This window comes from Poecilia reticulata, chromosome 10 (assembly GCF_904066995.2).
Source record: "Poecilia reticulata chromosome 10, P_reticulata-male-v2, whole genome shotgun sequence".
NCBI lineage: Eukaryota > Metazoa > Chordata > Actinopteri > Cyprinodontiformes > Poeciliidae > Poecilia > Poecilia reticulata.
In genome coordinates this window covers 20,387,202-20,409,993 of record NC_088839.1, presented here as the reverse complement: position 1 = coordinate 20,409,993, position 22,792 = coordinate 20,387,202, and the positions used below count along the sequence as shown (strand labels likewise).

The 22,792-nt window shown below is 37.9% G+C and overlaps 1 protein-coding gene across 2 annotated transcripts; it reads right to left on the bottom strand.

Annotated features, from left to right (window-relative positions):
- Positions 1-2,507: 2,507 nt before the first annotated feature.
- Positions 2,508-21,498, bottom strand: pcdh12 (protocadherin 12). Of its 2 annotated transcripts, none has more exons than XM_008420483.2 (5): positions 17,801-21,498; positions 14,034-14,125; positions 10,362-10,513; positions 5,090-5,257; positions 2,508-4,186 (listed from the first exon to the last, which is right to left on the bottom strand). In XM_008420483.2, exons 1-5 carry the CDS (start codon positions 20,651-20,653, stop codon positions 3,939-3,941), a joined length of 3,513 nt encoding a protein of 1,170 aa, XP_008418705.2. In that variant the 5' UTR covers positions 20,654-21,498; the 3' UTR covers positions 2,508-3,938. The 2 variants fall into 2 exon arrangements, with proteins under 2 accessions (XP_008418705.2, XP_008418706.2); XM_008420484.2 differs by having other exon boundaries at positions 14,034-14,122.
- Positions 21,499-22,792: the final 1,294 nt, after the last annotated feature.

Sequence of the window (22,792 nt, the reverse complement as noted above, 5' to 3'; positions counted from 1 at the left end):
GGATGTTAGTATTTATTTAGATTTTTTTTTTCTTAATTTACATTAATATTAGTTAGAGTTTACTTTAAGCTTCAGTTAATAATTTTATTTAGACATTTATTTTATAATGAGCATGCAGTGTAGTTAACATTTGTCTGAATGGTTTACTTACGCTTGTTCTTTTTTGCTTTGAGGTTCTGCAAGCACAGACCAAAAATGTCGGTGTCGTGTGATGCATCGTGGATGGAATCAAATAAAAACGTTGAGTGATGTGCCGTGTGACAAGAACATGTGATATACTACAGCATAACCGATGTAAAGCTGTGATAAAATGAAGGAAAACAATCAAAAAATACTTTGTGTGGAAATGCAGCACAATTGTTTTGTTTTTTACCCCAAACAGTTCTTGTCTGCGTCTCTCTGTTCCTTAGCAAAGATTGAAAAATATTAAACACCTGTTGTTCCATCGTTGCTTTTTTTATTAGATGTTTGCATGTATCTGGGGACGCCTTGGCTGTGTTTTATTCCACAGCAGGTGAATCTTCTTTAACCTCCTGGGGTTCACTCAAACCGCAAACATACCCACATTTCTGCCTGATTTTTTTTTCTTTTTGGCCTGCATTATTGCTCTTTACAAAGAAAATAATGATGTTGTTTTTAATCAAGCTTTTATTGGACTTTTCTGGTTCCTTTGTCTCTCAGTAGCTCACTTGTGGCATATTTAACAGTGGAGAGCGCATTAGCAGTTTCCAGATTCATCCTGTCTCTTCCTTCCTGCTTGTTGCTTGTTATGAAAGAAGCAGGTTATTGCTGCTCAGGCTAGGCCAGCATATCTTTTAAATTATTGTTTTCTCTAAAGCCTGAGATTCCTTTAAGTGCACAGAGGTTAGTAGATGTTTCCGGAAGCATATCTAAAGCCAAACGGAAAGAAGTGAACTCCTTCCAATCGCACACTCGGTCATAGAAACAGTGGCAAACAACCAGGAATATTCAGGAGAGAGCAGTTTGGATTTGTTCTCTGTAGTTTATGCATCCGAAACAGAAAGTTCTGAGAGAAGCTGTTCAGATTTCCCTGCACAGAGATAATCTGCTCATTTGATTGCAAAGACCCTTAAAAGCTTAATAGACATAAACGAGATTTTTAATCAGAGATAAATGTTTTTGCTGTATTTTGCCAGAAATGATGAGTATAGTCATTGTTAAGGTGATACCTTGGAAGTGAGCTGCTAAAATAACTTTGTCAACCTAATTAGCAGGTGTATTGCTATAAAAATGAGCTATCCATCCAGCCATCCAGCCACCCTCCAAACATATTTATCTTTGCAGGGCCTCCATCAATCAACGAGTGAGATATAGAAAACTATGGGATCTTTCATGATTCTCTCATCTTTAGTGGTTCCGGTCTCTTCTGGTGGGTCTGAAATGGGTTTCCTGCTTATCAAAGAGACAAGTTTTTATGTTAAGTCTTTCTATAGTTTTATTAAACTTTAAACTCAGTTTAAAATGTTCTCGTTCTTTTTTAAATATTTATTTTGAATTGTATTGATTGTAATTTAATGTAATTAAACTGCCTCATTCATTTGCATATTTGATTAGCCTGGTTAAAAAAGAAACATTCTTTTCTTTTTTTTACTGCAAAGAAAACTATTATTTCCTTTGAAACATTCGTGTTAGTGCAGATCCTTCAATAATCTCCAAAAGTAGGGCTCAATCACATTTTTTGTGTAACAAAAACAACAAGCACATTAGTTGGCTTGTTAGAGAGTTTGTTTTGCAAAAGTCTGGGTGCGAATGAAATGTGTAGTTGTGCCTAATAAATGATAGATGACTTTTTCATTAATCCGGCCACTTACCGGTATAAATTAGTGGCCTGGGGCTTAATAAACACCTGGTATTGTCTCACTTTTTCATTAACAGGTGACATCTATAAAATGTTTGCTCATTTTAGGCCAGATCATAAACCTTCAGAAGCCATTCGGCCTGTCCAAGTGATCTGCTGCAAATTTCAATCATACTTGAATGTGGCAATTTGGGTGCAGTGGTTGTTGAATATTTAAATAAAATGTTGGTTCTTCTCCTTGTTATTAGGAAAGTTATGATAGATTTAAATACGTTTGAAAATATAATCCTGGTTTTGGATTCATGCTAATCAGAAATATTCCATTTTAATCATTTGTTAGATTTTTTTGCTTTCCTATTTCATTTTTAACTTGTCTTAAATAGCTCATCAATAGTGTTGTTTTCCTTTTGTGTGGATGAGCAGCTTTGCCATCTTCATGGAGTGTAACAGCATTTTTTGAACTGCAGAGGGCGCACTGCTCCAACAAAATGACTGGACTCGATCTCTAAATCCCTGTTATTCATTAAGGTCCTCTTGGGTTTTGACCATGTGTCAATTGAAACGACACCAAGTGATCCTGTTGGACCTGAGATGACCTAGTGAGGAAGCCTAAAGGAAAGTCTCTGTAATAGAAATAGATGTTCATGTTTATGCAAACTGACTCTTCAATAGTTCAGATGGACAGAGATTAAAGATTCACATTTTATTGTAAATGTTACAAAAGTTAGTTTCCATTTAAAATACATTTTCATACTAAAGAAAAGTTTAAAAACAATATGTACAAAGTGCTGTTGGATAAACAGAAACAACTACATGGAAGACACTTTTAGGGAATTTAAACAATCACAATCTTTGTCCTGTTCTTTTTGGATTTCAGCTCGATTTTAGTTCAGAAGAAAACGAAAATGAAAACATTTCCCTCTGCTCCCTTTTGGACTTTATCAGGTTTTGACAGAGGGAGATCACCTGCCTCCTTTCCTGCTTCGTAAGCAACATTTTGCAGGATTTCACTCCTTTTAAAAATAACTTCAACCCTTTGGATGCATATCTAAGCAGATTTACTTCTGTTCAAACAGCCAGCATGATGAAAAAAGTGTTTGCTGGAAAATTAACAGTCACGAGTAAATTTCACAGTTTGTAATTATAAAATGTATCTATAATTAAATGGAAAAGTTTAGATCTTTCATTTTATATCCTCTTTAGATTAAAAAAGATCTTTCTTTTCTCATCTGCTTTGTAATTGACAAACTGCCTCCTTATTCCATTAAAATGTTTTGAAAGATAAAAACTATACAAGACAAAACAGCCACGCAATGTTCAATCTGGCATCAAATATTTAAAGATTAAAATAAAAATAGCTAATATTGTTCTGATTTCTAGAATCAGACACTTTTGTGGATTCATTATTATTTGTTGGGCATAACTGACTTGTTGTCAATGAATTTCATATTATTTTCCAACCATTTGTTCTAGTATTTAAAATACCTCTCAGGAATCAATGAATTGTAAAAATTATCTTGATTTTTGTTCCCCCCAGTTTTTGGTTGTGCTATTACATTCTTAAAAACGATGCTAAACAAATGTATATAATTATTCTGTCAATTTGTGTCCTTCTTATTTAAAAGTAAACCCATTAGAGAGTGGTTAAAAAATGTAAAATAACTGCACACTGTTGCTGCTCTCGTCTTCAGTTATTTTTGTTCTGCATTAGTGAGCTCCAGTGTGTGATACAGTGACATCTAGCAACATATACTACAGTCTGCAACCAACTGAACACCTCGTACCTCATTCTCCATGAGTCTAAAGATTGAAAAGGTTTTTAAGTAAAAAAAAAGTACACATGTTAGGATTTATTTCAGTTCCACATTAGTGATAATAGTGAAGAAAGTTGGATTTTTATATCTGCTAAGCAATGAGTCAAAAGCTGGAAAATTGATCACTCTGAAGACAATCTTGGGTCTTCCCTGGTATTTGCACAGAACTGCTGAAAATGAGCTTTTAAAGTTAATTAATTTTCAGATCCTGGGTTTATTCTTTAGATTTTTTTTAACCCCAACCCTTCTCTCATTCTGGTCCCCGCTCCCTTTGGTCTTCTGCGATGTTTGAATGCATGTAACAGTCACTGGTACTGATGTTTTGAGGCCGCAGTCGGCCTCTTTTCAGAGCAGTTCTTTGGGGCGCTGCCTCCAGCAGATGTTGTCGCGTCCAAACCCAGAGAGCGTCGGTACGCTGCTGACAGCCTGTACAGGACGTCAGGCCGAGGGCCTGGGTGGGCGTCGGCCTTCTGAGTCATCAGCATCTCAAACAGCGTGCTGACCTCTGACAGCAAAGCTCCGCCCAGCTGGCCGTCTTTCTCTGGAGTTTTACCTGAAAGAGAGTGAGAGGTTGGAAAGTTTTTCCCTGCCAGCAATGAATGGAAAGCATGTTTTACAATAAAATACATACAAAACATGTGAGATTAATATTTAACCAGTCTGGAATCATGTGTGCCACTGAGTGAATTCACAATTTACAGTTTAGGATTTTATGTGATGCAGCAACATGATGTAGCACACACTTGTGAAGTGGAAATTGTATAGATTTTTTTTCTCTTACATTTTTTTTCCCCAAGAAAAACTAATTCTGCACATTCCCACTGTGAAGCATGGTAGTGGCAGCATCAGGCAGTGGGGATATATTTTTCATTAGCAGGAAAAGAGAAGCTGATCAGAGTCGAGGAGACAATGGATGGCGTAGAGGGAAAAACTGTTGTTAGAGGCTTAATACCGAAACTGAGGTGCAACTTACAGCAGTACTACAACCTGAAACAACCATCAGACACCCAATAAAATGAATTTGAATAAAGTCAGGATCTAAATCTAACTCAGAATCTCCAGTTTATTTGATAATTATTGTTTACATATTTTGTCCAAACTGACCACTCTTAAGATAAATTTTTAAAAAAAGAAAAAGAATTTAAACCATCCCTTTTTTATGTGTAAAGATGGTGAAAAGACTTTCAGCTTTATTGCACAAAAACATGACTGTAAAATGTATCTAAAATGCATGCCACACTTTTTGGATATTTATTTAAAGATTATATAAGTTTTAATCTCTTTCCCTCCACTTAACCGTTTTGCACTGGTTATGTGTTTGTGTGGGTCTATCACACAAAATCCCAATAAAATACTCTAAAGGTTACTGCAGTTGAAAAAATATACATAGAAATGTTCTAGGGGACGGATACCGTATCTTGAAATGACTCTAATTTGTAGCTTTTGAAACATTTACCAAAAGTGGAGAAAGACGAGGTGGAGTTCAGGCCGTCCCGCGGCGGAAGCTCGCTTTCAGGAGACGGAGGACCATTGGGCACAAAGACGTTGTCGTGGTAATCGGCTGTGAGCGGCAGGGAGAGCCTGGCCATCCAGGCGGGGTCACTGATCTCCGAGAAAACATCATCTGAAAACAAAAAGAAAGACGCTTTGTGCAACTACTGCCGATTCTGAACACTTTGTTGATAGAAAACAGTTTGAAGTGTTTAGATTATTTACCAAGTCAAAGGTTTCTTGTCATCAGCAAGGTGAATATTTGGAAGGCATCTGACTGTGATTAGAATATTAAAGCTTACATGCATGTTTAGTTATTGGAAGGCAACGTGTGATTTAATGCTAAATTGAATGACTATTTCAGCATGTTTAAGAGTCCTGGGCTGCATGTGAAAGTGTGTTAATTTAGTCAAAACAAAAATTCATTAAGGTTTCAGATTCAGATTCAGGGAACCTGTATTCTGTTAATTAAAGCTGGCAAACAGCAGCTTTTCATGTTTTTTTTTATAGACATAAGGAACACATTAGATCAACACAAGAATAAACAGCATGCTTTAAATCTTATTTCCCAGATCAAGTGATATCACATTAGTATTTTAATGTTTTCTCCTATGTTACCTTTTTGTTTAGAATTGACTTTGTTTCAGGAGAGCATTTATTGACAATGTTGCACAATGGTAGCCTCATTCTGGACACTATTCATGCAAGAACCGGCACTAGTCAGAGTTTTTCACCTATTTTTACCAGAGTTAATACCTATTTGTATTTGTGTAACTAAAGCTAAAATCTGAGTTTGTTGCACATCCAACTCTACAAGAGCTGGTCAAATTGAAATAAAGAACCCAATGTATGTGTCCTGCTGGTTTCCATGTGCCTCCTCGCTGAGAACGAGGCATAAAAATCAGGAAACAACAAGGGGGGTTTTATCTGGCTGATGTTAACAGGAGCTTCCTGCCATCTCTGGCATCCTTTGCTCTTCTGAGCATGCATTAAACATCACGTGCACACCGAAGCAACAAACCTCCTGCAGCCGGAGAGTTCAGTCCCTGTAAGAGGCGTAAACACCGGGTGTGTCTGCGTGGAAAACACAGCAAGCCCAGCTTCTGACTCACAAACAAGCGGGCCACAGATGATTTTATGGCTCATTTCATGCATTCACTAATGTCGGAGTTTATCCTTTTGTTTAAATCTCCTAATCTCTTTCCTTGCTCCCCATTACTCCATCCTGTTTATGTGCTGTTCTTCCTGCTGTGACAGCTTGAGTTCCTCTTTAAGCTATTTAGGTTTCATCTGATCTAATTTAGCTGAAAAACGTGGACGGTCTTCTCAACATGAAGCTGGAATTTGTTCAAGTATGAGAAGGACTAAGTCAGATTTAGTTCTATGCATTCCTGTCTTTTTCATAAAATAATCTTCTATGTTTTTCTGTCTGAAAATATTCCGATATTCTTTTAAAATACTGCTACTGGACAAAAATCCAAAATTTTGGATTTTTGTATTATAGAAGGTTAATTCAGATCTTCTATAACAAAGGTTTGAATTAACCTTTGTTATAGAAATGCTTTAAATTCTCCCAATCTCTGGGACCTTTGTGATATTTTTTTCATATTAAATGGAACTCTTAAAAACATAAATGATATGTTAAATAAATGTAATGCCAACAGTTTTATTCTAAAAAAGATGGGTCTTTTCTTCAAAAGGTTGCTATCCCTTTTTCTATGACACTTTTTCCTTCAAATCAGTTTTCTGGTTTAACCTCCTTGTGTTGGGTGGCAATGACTGTGTGCTGGACAACACTTAAATAATCTTTCATAAACATCATTTTCAGTGGTATATTTTAATTTTCTGATTACATGATGTTGCATTAGCTGTAATGTAATTTATAGAAATAAATATAAAATATATTAGTATGTGTGTAATGAACATATGAAATAGAGGACTTTCATATTTTGAATAGAATTACTGGAATAAATTAACCTTTTATTATATTCTATTTTAATATGTCATGTGAATATGAACATATTTAATACATCAGATTACTGAAAGGTTAATTTATTAGTAACTCAGCTCATTAACTTAAACACAATATGGATTAATTATACTCAGACTGAAATTTTAAGGGTTTGGTTTCTGTTAATTATGATGATATTCTGCCCACAGCCAATGAAAACACATTTAGAATTCTGCATATTAGACCAATAAAAACAAAACATTGAAAAGTCTGTTTAATACCTGGTTAAAGGTATTAAACATTGTAACACTTATTAAATGTGACTACATATATACTTTATATACACATATTTTATGCTTAGTTACATAAAATATATTATATTTAACAAAGTTAAATATAATATATATATACTTTGTTATAATATATATTATATTATAACAAAGTATAATATAGATTATACTTTGTTGATGCAACAAGCCAGAAGGGCATTTATAACTGGGACTAATTTGCTGCTTATGTTTTCATGACATGTTAATTATGGTACTTCAAACTGAATTGAATTCAATTCAAATGAATGAACTATCCATCTGTCCACTTTGCCTTAACACAGTGCACTTACATCTCTTCTTTTTTCTAATATATTTTTTTAATTTTGAGAATTTTTTTTTCAAGTACACTTCAACTTTACATATTTTATCCTCTTTAAGCTATTTAGGTTTCATCTGATCTAATTTAGCTGAAAAACGTGGACGGTCTCAACATGAAGCTGGAATTTGTTCAAGTATGAGAAGGACTAAGTCAGATTTAGTTCTATGCATCCCTGTCTTTTTCATAAAATAATCTTCTATGTTTTACTGTCTGAAAATATTCCGATATTCTTTTAAAATACTGCTACTGGACAAAAATTTTGAGAATTTTTTTTTCAAGTACACTTCAACTTTACATATTTTATCCTACACTCTGAAGCATGGCGATATTTTTATCTGTGAAAAGTGCTATCTAAATAAAATGTGCTTTACTTAAACTGTGGACCAAATTCATTTCACTTGGATTATTGATAACTATTTATGTGGAGATTAATCTTTTATAATAGGGGAGGGTTTTGGATCTCGCTGCACAACGACAGACTTTGAGGTTGCTGTGTTTAATAAATGAGACATTTTAAAAGTGAAAAATAGTTTGTAAACCTAGACAGATGTTTTCCTCACAAAAAATGAGAGACTACATATTTCATTGCACTATGACATCTGTATGAAAATCCAGAAATAGTCTGTCCCATCAGCCACCAAATGAATGTAATTGATTAAAATCTTTCTCAGCTTTGACTGATCAAAAACTGTTGGTCTCCTTCATCTAACCACAACCAGATGTGGGGACTTTAATGTACCATCACACACAGAAACACACACTGATGTTTCCACCCAGAGTGGTTTAAACCGCCCCAGAGTTAACCCCTTCCCCTTCACACTCCCCCTTTCCACTCAGTGTTTAGCAGCATTAACACAACAATCCTTCATCATACAAATTATCCTTAAAGGACGAGAAATTCAAAGTTTCCGGCTATTCTTCAGATATAAAAAATTAATTATTCATTCAGTGTTCGTTGTGAAATAAGTTCAACATAGCCTTTAATTTTGCTAATTGACTGTTTCTCTGTGTGGAGTTCTGACCTGACTGAACTACACATATTTTTACCCTAAAATGTAACGAAAGAGGCAAATTTTGTCTGTGAATCATTCAAGTAAGGAAAAAAAATTAATGCTCCAGAATAATGCAGCTTTCAGCACAACCTGCCAGGTCTCGGGTGTGCATTACACTCATCTCAGGCCCTTCAGGCCAAAAGATGAGTCAATCATCACACACACACACACACACAAGAAAAACACACTCCCACTCGCTCTTTTGTTTCTCTCTCTTCCGACGAGTCATAAAGTGAAGCTCGGCCCTCCATCATCAGGCAGTAAACCCCCCTGCTCGCCTGGAGGCTCCTGCAGCCTCCAAACCACAATACCAGGAAGAAACTGTTTAACACACGAACTGTGTGCACTCAGACGCCTCTGTTCTTCATGCTACTGAGAAAGTCCCGGCTAAACAATGAGTTGTAAGTGTGTTTGAGGTTTAGCAGCTGAAGCATGTTGGTCAGTTCGATGAAGACTCGCCAATACATCCAAACGCAAAACCTACGTCTAAGGATCTCCCTCCAGGTTGAAGACACAAAAACTTTATACTTTGTATATACAGGAAAAACACTTCTCTCCCAATTGGCTCTGCAAGATTGTTTCTTTGGGATTTTTTTCACATAAATCCATATGTGCTGTAGTCATTGTCCAGCTGCAACACTCACCATCATACTCATGTGGCAATGAATTTGAGAATAATTTGTCATAAAATGACAATTTGATGATGGGAAAAAAATTATGAAGCATGGAGGAACTTCCACATTTGTAGTTTGATCAAAGTGGTTCGGAAACAGCAAGAACTTACACATTTTATTGGTCTTCAGCTTTTCTGTATATTAACTGACAGTTATTTTTAATTTTGTTTATTAATTCTTTGTACATTTTGTCAGCGTCACACACAGTATCAGGTGTTGTTGATGTGGTTAGTAAAACAATCACTGGTTTGAATCTGAAAAAATGTTATGAATGGGTGCAGAGGAACACTGTTTTCCTGTTATTTCCTGCTGCCTTCCTGTTTTCTCCTTTTTGACAGGTTGATTGTAAGAGAGCAGCCTGTATGCTGTCTGCACGAACCAAAGTATGTCGATGCTCATGCAGACCACTGCGTTTTTAATGTGGGGATTTTACATTGACCCAGGGTTTTTAAAACCCTAGAAAGATTGAACCAAAACAATCAAACAGCAAGTAACCTACCAAAAATAAGCAGAAGCACTGATAACGTTCATAACTGGTAGAATTCACGTTGTTAACATTACAAACAAAATCCACTTTCGCTGTGTTTAAAGACAATCAGCTTTGACATCAGTTTTATTTTACTTGAGTTTCTCTTCAGCTGAAATAATACATTTTATTGAAGACCTACAACTAGAACCAGTCATTCATGTCTCCGAAAAAAGCCACACTCTAAGTTTCGGTTATTCTTGGTAATAAAACACCTTTAATATCTTCAGCTTGTACTCAGAATTAGCCAAGAAAATATTGTTATAGCAAATAGTGTTCACTATTTTGAGTGTGGGAATTTAAATTTAGAACGTACCATATTAAGTTTGCGCTAACATCTTGTGTAACTGTGACTTCTTTTTTAAATGTATCTTATAACATGTTACCTGGGCTGTTGAGCAGGTTACTGAGGCCTTCTTCCAGCTGTGGATCTATGGGTGAGTCTCTTCCTGCTTCCCAGTCCACATCACCAGCCTCACTCTCTCCATGTCCACTGTCTTTGGTGCTCTGCCAATCTGAGCAGTCGTGACCTCCATATCTGCAGACAAATACATGAAAGTGTTGATTAATTCCAACATCTGATTTCCCATTTTTATTATCAAATATATCAAATATCCAAATCCTGTAAATTGAAAAATAAAAGTTTGAAAAGTTCTTCTCTGTAGTGAACAGAAATGGGTAAAGATCCTTGGAAATTGCACAACAGTTGGATGACATTAAAAAGGAAGAAGCAAAATTAGGTAATTAAATGAACCAGGTAAATATCATAAATTGCACAGTTCAAGCTAGCTGTAGATAAAACTAGCAGTAGTTGTGTACCCCTTTAATTACGCTAAATTTGACTGAAATCTGTTTTAGATGAATATTCAGATTCACATGTATCTTTGTTAGGAGAATCAACTGAATGTATCAAAATCACAGAAGTTATATAGGGCTAATGTTTAACTTTAGTTAGAAGGTAGAGAACTATTTTGGTTTGCAAAGGAGTACCTGCTTTTCATTTTGTAAATATTCATTCAAGATTAGTCAAAAAATTCATTTATTTTCCATAATTGTTGCTTTGGTTTTTATTTGAAATATCCCCCATAACTTAAATGTGTTTACTGTGTTATTTCCATTATGTGTTTCTTTACAATAAGCATTATATCTTTTCAGTTCAAGTTGTATCAACTGTTACAGTAAAAGTCAACCAAACCATCTTTTAGGAACCTATCAGCATGCAATTATGCTTCAAAGATTTGTTTACCCAGCAACTGCAGCCAAAAACAAGCTTATTGTTCTTGTGTTGATGACACAGTTCGATACAAATCATTTATAACCACACAAAATCACAACAAGCAGGTTAAAACATATCTTAGAATAGTTGGTGATATTTTTGTTTTATTTTACTCTCATTGAAGCCTGAAATACAGAAAAGGATTAGGGCCACTGGAAAAAAAATAAAAACAGTTCTGACTTTAATCTCAGAATTCTGAGAAAAAATTCAGAATTCTGACTTTAATCTCAGAATTCTGAGATTAAAGTCAGAATTTTTAATTTTATTTTATTTTATTCCAGTGGCCCTAATCCTCTTCTGTACTGAAAAGACTGAGCTCATAAAAAGACAAAGTAATTATTTTAATCTGATAAAAAAAACAAGTTTGTTCAAAGGTCTTCATGAGTATAGGAAGGCCATTGTGTGTGCAAACTGAAGCACTGTGTGCATCAAGGTGATGTCAGCTCACATCTCATCTCTAATCAACACTGAGGTAGGCATAACTGTCAGCTAATCTGAATCACTCCAACAAAGCCGTTTTAACTTGCCTTCATGCACAAAAGCACTTCAGCTCTCTGAGGTTAGGAGACACTCTTCCTGTGACTTTGACTGTTTGCCTTTTTGTCCTGTTTGTCTGTTGCTGTTATTTCAGTCTCAGCAGGTCAGTCGGTCAGAAATACAGCGGAAGCCATTTGTCTGTTTCAGTTTTGGCATTTGACCACTTAAAATATAAACAAAAGTTAAAGGGAAGGACAAACAACAAAGCAACTGTACGTGCACTCCACACTTTGGCTTTGAAAAGTATATTTTAAAGTTTACCTCAGCAGCATGCAAGAGACACTTCAGGCTATAAAACCTGCTCTACCCTGCAGTACCCCGTCAATCTCCATCACAAAAACATCTAAGTTTTTTAAATTGGTGGCATTCCCCTTTAATGTCAGTGTGTCCTAACAGAGGAATCCTCGTTTGATCTGAAAGCGCACCGATGATCACAACCTGAGACCTGCAGCCAGCTGGCTCTAACACAAACCTCAGCTGATGAAAAGAAAAGAGTAAAAAAAAAAAACAATCCTGAATCTTTCCTGCTGGATTTCTGAGGGTTTCAAGGTTGAGTGGACTCAGAGGTCAGCAGGAGGACACTGCGGACCTGCAAGGTGCTGTGAGGATTTTATCTCCTTATATAGCTACATTTCAATAGATTACAATATATCAATGAAAGTAAATTAATTTGAGTATTTTAATTTAAAAAGTGAAACTCGTGCCTATTATTTACACGCAGAGTTCTGTATTCAAAGCATTTATCTCGGGTCGTTTTGATGAATACTTCTTGTACTTAAGAAAAAAAAAAGATTTTGTATGTGAAGCAGAATAAAAAGGCAATTTCTAAAGACGGTAGCTGTTCAAAGAGTGCGTACCTAAGCATTTAAATATTTCACTAGCGTTTCTAATGGTAAGCCACTCTTGAGCCATAGAGAACATCTTGAGCTCCTTACATGTGCCAAGGAATAAAAGGTCTGGATTCTTGCTTGGTAGTCCAAAGCCCTCTTTTCAGATGAAAGTAAGTTTATATTTTATTTAGAAATCAAGTTATCAATAATCTGGATGAGGTGTGAAGAGTGTGGAGTTGGTCCAGTCTTTTATTAAGTCCAATGTCAAGACAAGACAACTGTTTCAGATTGCAAGTAGTTGTCTTGCAATCTGAAGGTTGTTTGTTCAACATTAAATTCAGCTTCCTCCTGTCACGTGTTCATGTGCTCCTGGGTGAGGCACCTAATCCCATGTTGCCTATTAATCTGCATGTTGGTATATAAATGTGTGTATCTTCATGAGTGCAAATCGATGAATAAGGTTTTAGTGCGTTGGGTGGTCAGTATGACTAGAAAAGTGTGATATAAATTCAGTCAATTTAGCTGTCTATTAGCTACTTCTTATGTAGACATTGATTTTATTTTCCAGCAGGACTCAACACCTGCTCAAGCTGTCAAAAGTGTGACAGTATCACCATGCTTGATTGGCCAAAATACTTGTCTAACAAAAACTTCAAAGATAATCTGTGGGTGTTGTGAAGATGAGAGACTCCAGACCCAGTAGTCCAGATGAACTGTCCAATCACCATTTTTTTTAAATCCCACTGTCTTTGTAAGGTAATAAAAGGTTTTATGCACTTATTTTGTCTCTTCCCATAAAATGTGTCATTATTGATAAATGCCATTTTTATGAATTAGAAAAAGGTACGTACAAAAGTCCCACCCCTTCACATGTGGTATCATTGAAAAGCCCTAAATGTCCTCTCCAGATACCAAAATGAATTAATTCAGTAGAATGCAAGGGGTGGGAGATATTCAGGTTTAGAAATGTCCTCTACAGAGGACAAAAATGAACTACTGGTAGTCAGGAGGATAAAGTGACCTGGAGAGCAGCAGGCTGATTATATGTATACAAATCTGCAAAAAAGCTGCAACTAATGGAAAATTAGCCCTGGTAAACATATGTTAAGTACATGTTCTGTTCAAAAGGCCTACATTTTTAATTCTATTCTTGTTTTCATTGAGTGATATTTTTACTTTTTAAGTAACTTATGTTTTTGGTTTTCAATAGCTTCTAACCCCTACAGGATATTTGATGAATTACAACCAGGAAGATGATGTGCCTACACAATAACTTTGATAATAATCAAAAACAGAACTCCTGCAGCTCACTCAGGCAAGGGGTATGGTTTAGAAAAATCTGGACCTCGTCTTTAAAAAGAAAAATAATAATAACAACCAACTTCAGACGGTGAAAGGGGAAATTTCTTACATACCTGCCGTTCCGATGGGAATACTTGTTTCCGCGGAAGTTTGTCCTTGGTTGCAGCTGTCCCTGACGGAGCAGGGAGAGGAGCTGAGAGATCTGCTGCAGGAGAGAAGAGCGACAGAAGGGAATAATAAATATTAATCTCTCTCATTTCAGCATTTAAAAAAAAAATTCTCGAGTCCTCAGGTTACCTAACCCAAAAATATTACAATAACACATTCTAAGCATATGAAAAGTATTTTTATTTTCATATTTTAGTATTTTAATATTTTTATTGTTGAACTCAGATGTGGTTTAGTTTTTATATTTGTACTTTTCGAAGTGGTCAGTCGCACCTCATAGAACTGGTCAGATGCAGCATTTTTAAAGTCAATTATGCGAAACATTTAAAGCACTTTGAAGGATAAGAAGGCTGCACCATGGTACAGTTGTTCGCAGTGTTGCGTCGCAGTTGAAAGGAGCAAGTTTAAAAATGAAGAGGAATGGAGATATTCTGCTAAATCTGATTTTATAGGGGGTTTTTTCAGTTTAGAGCATCTTCATGACAGCATTGAAGGTCACATTTAAGAAGACATAAAATAAATATAATGTTACAAGAGACGAAAGTCAAACTCTAGAAACTCAGACTAAGTATGTGATGATGGGGTCAGTCAAGTCTGTTGATAAGTTTTGTGCTGGTTTGCATTTAATCAGACAGAACAAGTGTACTGGAGGTTTTTGACCGGTTAAACAATGAGTTCAGCTTTTATTTAGATGAACTTTCTTTTGCTTTGTTTCAGAGTTACAGTGTGAGAACCGAACTCATTTGTCCGTCTCACTGCTCACAGTTTTCTGCTGACAGCTCTGTTATGCAGCGGATACACGCTGCTCTCCAGAGAGGAAACGTACACACACTAGCAAAGGTGAGCGTGTGTACTCATATTTGACTTTTGTAGCCATGATTGTTGTGTGTTTTTGCACGTGCATGCCACTGTGGTGACAGGAAATGGCCTCTACGTAAAGGCCCATTCTTCTCTTGCTCGGCTTCCTTCCAGGATGGACAGAGAAATATTGATGTGTGTGTTGTGTGGAGGTGAACAGTGAGTCTCAGACTTTCCGGGCCGTCCAGTAGGCCTCTTCCTTTGTGACCTCGAGGGAGGAGAGAAACATCTGAGGTGTGATGAGTGCCAACTGGGACGACTGGGAGGGTTCTGGAAGAAAGCGAAGCTTGGCACAAACTAAGAAAGCCTCTTCCTGTCTGATGAAAATGACGTGAGGGCTTTGGGGCTCGCTGCAGTCTTTGTCCTCTGTCTGCTGGGCGTTGGTGGTGACTTTAGACCTCAATGACGTCTAAATTTGCTAAAACATATAATTTCTATAAAATTCAGCTAAATTTTCAGTAATTAAGTTTTATTAATTAAGAAACTCACTGCAGTCTTTCTTTAGATGCCAATGCTCTTTTTACTCTGGTCAAATAGTCAAAAAAAACTTTTAATAGCACCCAATAAAGCATGACTTTTTGAAAACTTTTGATTGAGTTTGTATTCAGAGGTTTGCACACTGAAATGTCAACTGACCAGAGCAGCACTTCAAACACACTGCTTCCTTGTGTTGACTTTACAGAAAAGGGGAAATAAATGAGCCAAGATATCAACAAGAAAATCGTGAACGTCAACAAGTCTGTTCCATCCTAGGGTACAATTTCCAGTTCCCTTGAGAAACCATGTTCATCTGTCCCAAGAATTATTTTGCAAATATTCAAAACGTGAGTATTTGTAGCCATCACACCATTCAGGATGGAGACAAGTTCTGCGCCTCAAAGACTGATGTGTTTAAAAACTGATGTTTTTAATGTGGGTATTAACTCCAGACCAAAAGTAAAGTGCCTTGTAGAAATGGTGGTTGAATTTGAGTCATTAATCACAGTGAAAAAACTTTTATACAAAATGGGCTAAAAAGCCCCACAAACAGCCATTCCACAAAAGCAACATAAAAAGTCTTATTTCAGTTTGCAAATGGACAGAAAGCTTCATTTTGGTCTGATGAAAGTGAAAAAAAAGTGTCTGAACTAGAACTGAGTTAAAAAATTTAATCTGAAGAATATAATATAGCAAATGGAAATAGAGAAGCTAATTGTGACAAAACAGCAAAAATTTAGTCGGAATCAGTGTCAGGCAGTTGTTATGTGTCAAGCACTCACAGTAATTGAACATAATAATTTAGAAACCCATCACTGCTTTTTCAGAAGTTATAGGAAAATTACTCAATGTCTGTGCAAACCATAGAAAACACTAGGCGTTCTTCTACTTTTAGTCATTTCTATTTATGTTTGGACCCATAAAGCATGCTCTAGGTTTTGTACATTATTTTTACATAGTTTCTGATAAAAATAAATAAAAATAAATAAAATCATAGCCTAAGACATTTGAAACCCCTTTATGCCTGAATGATTTCTGAGGTAGTGTGATGTGTGATGACTAAATATTGGTAAAACTGTAAGGTTTTCAGGTACTAATCACATCAGTGTAAAAATCTGCTAATCACTGAAAGACCTTCAGAAAGTAAGAAGAACTACTGATAAAGACAATTTAAAAAAATACAAGTCAGGCATTTGTATTGGGTCTTAAATCAGCTGCTAACTGAAACAAAATGAGTAAATGGTTTCCATATAACACGTAATGCCTCAGATATTATTTATAGTGTGTTACGTTATTGTTAATTCCCTGCAGACCTAGCGTCTGCAGCTGAGCGTCTCCTCTGGTTGTGGATCTGAGCTGCTTTCAGGCTGATCTGTTTTTTTTCCCTCCTGCCGCAGTGTTCTTCAGTAAAAGTGATTTTGGGGTCATTTATCAGCAACAGAGTGGCGTGTCAGGGCGGTTTTAGCTTACACTACAAACACATCACAGCTTACTTTGGCTGGCTCCAACCCCCATCGTCCTCCTCCTTCTCCAGGCTTCAGAATGAGTCAGAAACATGATATTCGGTAAGAAAACGAATGTCACAGTTAGTCAGGGGGCATTTTTTTCTGCGACACATGAGTACCTGAATATGCTGGCTGCTTTAGGCTTCATAGTGATCCATCAGCTAGTTACATTCCCCCACCCCCTCCCTCCCTTTGCTCCAGCCTTTAGGGCGTCTGAATAAGCCATCATACAGGAGGTAGAAAAAGGATGGAGGCTGCTGGAAGGGAAGCTGCTCTGTCTGCGCAAGAGACGAAGGGTGGGGGTGAAGGGGGTGTTGGGCCTACATCTTTGCTCTCTAATGGACTTCACTTCAGATTAATCTCAAAGCCTGCAGGGGGACACTTAATTACTTGAACACTAACTGTAAGCACATGTTAAAATAAATGTGATCACACAGATTCTAGATATGAGTAAATGGCATTTAAATGAGAGCGAGCAGCAGCAGCCGTGCATTAGCCTTAATGTTTGAGCTACAGCAGAGAATGTAAATAAGAAGACATTAAAGAATCATCCGGTGGATTAGCGAAGTCTTTAATGTCAAACAGATGGGCATATTTATCAACTCAACTTGATGTGCTGTGCCGTGAATGTTACTTCTGAACCTATAATAGATCGTTAAAGCTTAAAGGTATGACTCAAAGAGTTTAGAGGAGACACCAATTTTGCACGTTATCATAAAAATTAAAAATGTGTGACCAGATAGATACACAGACAGACAGACAGACAGACAGACAGACAGACAGACAGACAGACAGACAGACAGACAGACAGACAGACAGATAGAAACATGAATCTCTGAGGTAGTGAATGTTGTGATGAAGTTACAACTCACCTGCACCTCTGGGGAAGCTGAGGAAAGCTCGATGGTGTCTCCGAATGCAGCCATGGAGAGACGGACCAGGTTTCGAAGCATTTGCTGGTGTTCTGCATCTTGCTGACCATCTGATGTCTTCGGCCTCCTTAGAGTTGCCTGGGACGTCGAACGCTGAGGACGTGACTCTTCGCTTTCTGGGTGCAGCTTATTACGCTTCAAGGTGCTAAAGTGTGACAGCGAAGAAGAGGACGAGGAAGGGTTTCTGGTTTTACAGAGGGTCTGGTATGATGTAGCTGGTGTCAGGGTCAAAGTCCCATCAAGTTCAATATTGCCAGGTTTCCGAAGGGTTTTGCAGTGATGGCCAACATGCTGAGGGGAATCCACTTCCGGGTAGTTTTGGGAATGGAAGCTGGTGTTCATAACCGATGGTACGAAGTTATACTCTCTCTCAGTTTGTTGATCTTCTGGTAGTGGAGCAAGAGTCAGAGGCTGGACCTCACTGTCTTCCTCAGACGGCTCTTCTTTGCGCCCTCGGATCACTGGAATTAGCTGGATGTCAGATTTTCTGATGTTCTTTTGTGGCCTTCGAGGATGTCGGGTGTAGCTGGATTCAGCCTGTCTGCAATTGTAAGCACGGTTGTCCCGTTTCTCGGGTCGGCAAAATGTTGTCACCAACGCGATGGCCAACAGAAGGAGCAGGCATGTGGCACCCAGGCAGACGGCCATCATCATAGTAAAGCTAAGTTGCCCTCGGTTTCCAGGTGAGGAGTTCTTCAAGTGGTCCTGGAGATTGATGAAAGTTACCTCCAGAGTCGCCTCAGTCTTGTAGCTGGGAGAGCCCATGTCTGCCACAGACAGCTCCATCTTAAAAGTTCTCCCAATCAGCTCAGTGGCATTGGTGGCATTTACAAATAGCTGCCCTGTATCTTCATCCATCCAGAACAAGCCATTTGTGTTTCCATTTGAAATGATGTACTTTAGCTGTCCATTGAGTCCCGAGTCTGGATCCTCGGCTTTTATTGTTGATGCAGGGAAGCCGTTGAATCCATCCAAAACTGAGCGACTGATCGGCAGAGAAGTGGGTTTTTCTTCTGTGTCGTTTCCGAGCTCGGTCACAATCTCCCCTCTGTGTGCATTCACGGGGATGCTCACAGAAACCACCCTGTTTCTCGGTTTTGGTTCCTTGATGACTGGAGAGTTGTCGTTTAAATCCTCAACATTAATCTGGACTGTGGTTGAACCAGTCAGTGGCGGGTGCCCATAGTCCACAGCTTCCACAATGAAAGAGTAGCTCTGAGATTCCTCGTGGTCTAAGCTTCGGAGTACCCTTATGATTCCAGTTGTTGGGTGTATGGAGAAAATTTTTTGGTCAGCAAGTTTCTTTATTTTGTAAGAAACTTTTCCATTGAGTCCCTGGTCATCATCACTTGCTTTGACTTCAAGAAGTGCATCCTCTTTAAAATTGTTTTCCTTAATTGAAGTCTTATAAATAGATTTGAGAAATACTGGTGCATTGTCATTCTCATCTAGAACAGAAACTGACAAGTTTTCAATAGTAACTAAAGATGGATTTCCATGGTCCTGAGCAATGAGTTTGATGTTATAATTATTAACCTTCTCTCGATCCAAGGAGCTATTTGTTACAATCAAGAAATTAAAATGATCACTGGATTTAAGACGGAAAGGCCCTGATCCCTCTTGAATAGTCAGGCTCACTTCTCCATTTTTTCCTGAATCTGCATCATAAACTGTCACCAGTACAAGAAACGTATCAATCGGAGCTCCTTCCCTGACAGTGGGGACAGCCGAGGAGGGTGAAAGCCATTTTGTGCTAATCCTTGGTGCGTGATCATTTACATCTACAAGCTTGATATGTAGCTTGCAGTGAGTTGGCATGCTATTGGGACCATGATCAATGGCCAGTATGTTGAGCACATAGGATGGCTCCCTCTCATAGTCTAGAGGAGCCTTTACAATCACCTCTCCAGTCTGTGAATCCACATGGAAAAGTTTTTGAAACTCTGGGGGGGTGTGTTTACTGAACCAGTACTTCACCTCACCATTGGCACCGAGGTCTGGGTCAGTTGCTGTAAGCTTGAAGATCGTTGTCCCAATGGGTGTATTCTCACTTAGAGTCACAGTTGGACTGCTCTCCACAAAAGCCGGGCTGTTATCATTTGAGTCCTGAATCAACACATGGACAGACATGCTCCCGGACTTTGGTGGGTTCCCTTTATCGTATGCTACCAGGATCAGGTCAAAAGAGTCCTGAACCTCCCTGTCTAACTCTTTGATAACCACCAGCTCTGCTTGTTTTGACCCACCCGAAGCATCTGTCACATCCAAAGCAAAGTGCTGATTAACTGATAGGGAATAGGTCTGGAGGCCGTTGGGCCCTGCATCGAGATCAACAGCTCGATCTAAAGGGATTCGCATGCGAAGGGGGGCAGTCTCTGAGATCTCCACCTCCTGTGTGGTGTTGGGGAAGTTGGGACTATGGTCGTTTAGGTCCATCACTTCAACACGGATCCGGAGGCAGTTCACAGAGCCGCTTTTTCTGTAGAGGACGCTGAAGGCCACCTCACAAAGGTCTGATCCCCGGCACAGCGCCTCCCTGTCCAGTTGACCTTGGGTGGAGATGACCCCATCTCGAGCCATGACAGAGAAAGGAAGGGCCTTTACCTGCTCCACCACCTGGAAATCCTCCAGAGGGCCGACTTCATCCCTCTGACGGAGGTCGTCCAACAGACGGCCGACCCGAGTTCCCGACGGCTGCTCCTCCCAAACCCGGTAATGGATAATTATTGAAGATGACTCAGAGCAGAGAGTCCCAGAGAAAAGGCTCAGAACCAGAAGCAGAGCCAGCAGCATGGTGACATAGAGTAATAATTATCTTTTATACACTGGCTAAGCTGATTTATTTATTTTTATTTTGACAATAAATAAGATGGTAAATTAACTTTTTCTATAAAAAAACAATTAAGCAAATTGAATAGTAAGAATTAATATTTTTAACAAATACTAGTTCCTGTCATAAAAAAAATATTTTTCTCTTACAAAAACTGACTACAGCCACTAAACTATAGGAAATATGTGGCTTTGCAAAAAAAAAAAAAAAAAGAAGAAAAACACAAACAAAGCTAAAGAAGAAAACTTCCAGTCGCTTTAGAAAAAACCTATCAGAAACCCAGAATTAAGATATCATCATTTCATTCCCCATAACCTCTAGCCTATGTCTGCCTGCTGTTACTCACAGCTGCTGGCGTTCCTGCCTCTCAGTTCATCCTCAACTCAGGGAAGTTTTCCTCCAACTGAGAAAGTTTGGATATGTGTTTCCACATGCCTGCAGGGGCGCCAACCAATCAAAAATAAGGAGGAGGGTCACATGCAAATTAGCCGCAACTTGACACAAAGAAAGCCCTCGGGCCCTGAGGAAACTCAGTGCTTTCACAGAAACATGACACTGCCTCTCCATCACTTAAACCCCCCTCTGCCCTTCCAAAGATCTGTGTAAACTCATCACAAGCTGCAGGCTGGAACCTTAAATCACTCGGAAAATGTGCTAAATCCCAGTGGGGCAAGAGCCTGGAGCACTTGGATCTACCTGAACTCGATCACGGTGACGTATGGTCTGGCCTTTTGACAGCAAAAACAGAAACACAGATAAGACAAGAAACCGTGACAGTAACAAGCACGTCCTGTTATGATTGCATTTAATAACCTTTAGGATGCATTTTGTGTCCTGGAGAATATTCATAGATGTCTAATGTGGAAGAAAAACCAGCTTCTGTGAGTACGCTAGCCATGAAGTAAACACAATCCAGAAGTCTGTTTTTAATGTGACAAAACCTCGCATTCCAGCTGTCGTTTAAATATAATTACAGAGAGATTCATCTTGCACCGCACGGTCAGAGGTTGACAAATCTCCCATACATTCTCATTTCTGTCATTCCTCAGTGGCTTAGTCAAAATTAGCTAAAACTTTTGAATAAAATGGGAAGGAATCAAGGAAATTTGGACTTTCAAAATGTCTTTTTAAGGGACGATTTAAAACTTTAATAAAAAGTTTCACCAAATTGTTAAAGGCTGTAGCTGTCTTAAATGTTTTTACACTATTATAATCTTTCTCACTGCAAAATGATGGATAGTCTTAAAGTAGCCCTATAGTCCATCCCAAATTGATGTGGAGCAACAACTGCTTCTCTTATCTGCTTGTAAATATGTTGTTGTTTCATTCAAGTTAGATTTACCAAATTCTGAGACCTGATAAGGGCTTCACACTGGTTTTATCTGTATTTATGCCTAAAACATTTGAGTGTCTTAACATTATAACCATCTTAAGCTTCCAATCAGTGACCTGTCTTTTTTACACAGAGTAAATTAGGAATAAATACTTTGATTATGAAAATCCAAAGTTTTAAAAAGATTTATCTACAGCCATAAGGTGACATATTAACTATTTCACAGATATAGTCTGTTTGTTACTTCCATTGAACCCAGGACCTTCTTGCTACAAGGCAACAGTGCTACCTACTGTACCACTGTGCAGTCCAATATGGGTAATTAATGCAGAAAATTCAACGAGGGAACCTTGTAAGCTCTCTTTTGGTATTTGTCAGCAGTCATGAACTTGAAAGCACAGCGCTGCAGTAAACTTTTACAGCAGCTGTAAGAGAAATGCTCCAAAGGGAATAAAAGAATAAAAATGCATCTTTGGGAATGTTTTGAATAAGAGGGGAAAAAAACTAAACTTGATAAGATGACAACAAGATAAGACTTTTTATGAGCCTGAAAGATTTATTTCCATAGATCAGAGTTTTACTGTTTCTCTCCCTGAAGATAACAGTTTTGACAGGACTGAGTTAAATAAACCTTTCTGCCATCTCTGGCTTAATATAAATACAATTATAAATGCATCAGTTGGCTGTGGGTCATGAGGACACACAGAACTTTAATCAGTGACTTTACCGTAAGAGAGATAGTGCATATCTCATGGCCAAAATATGGGGT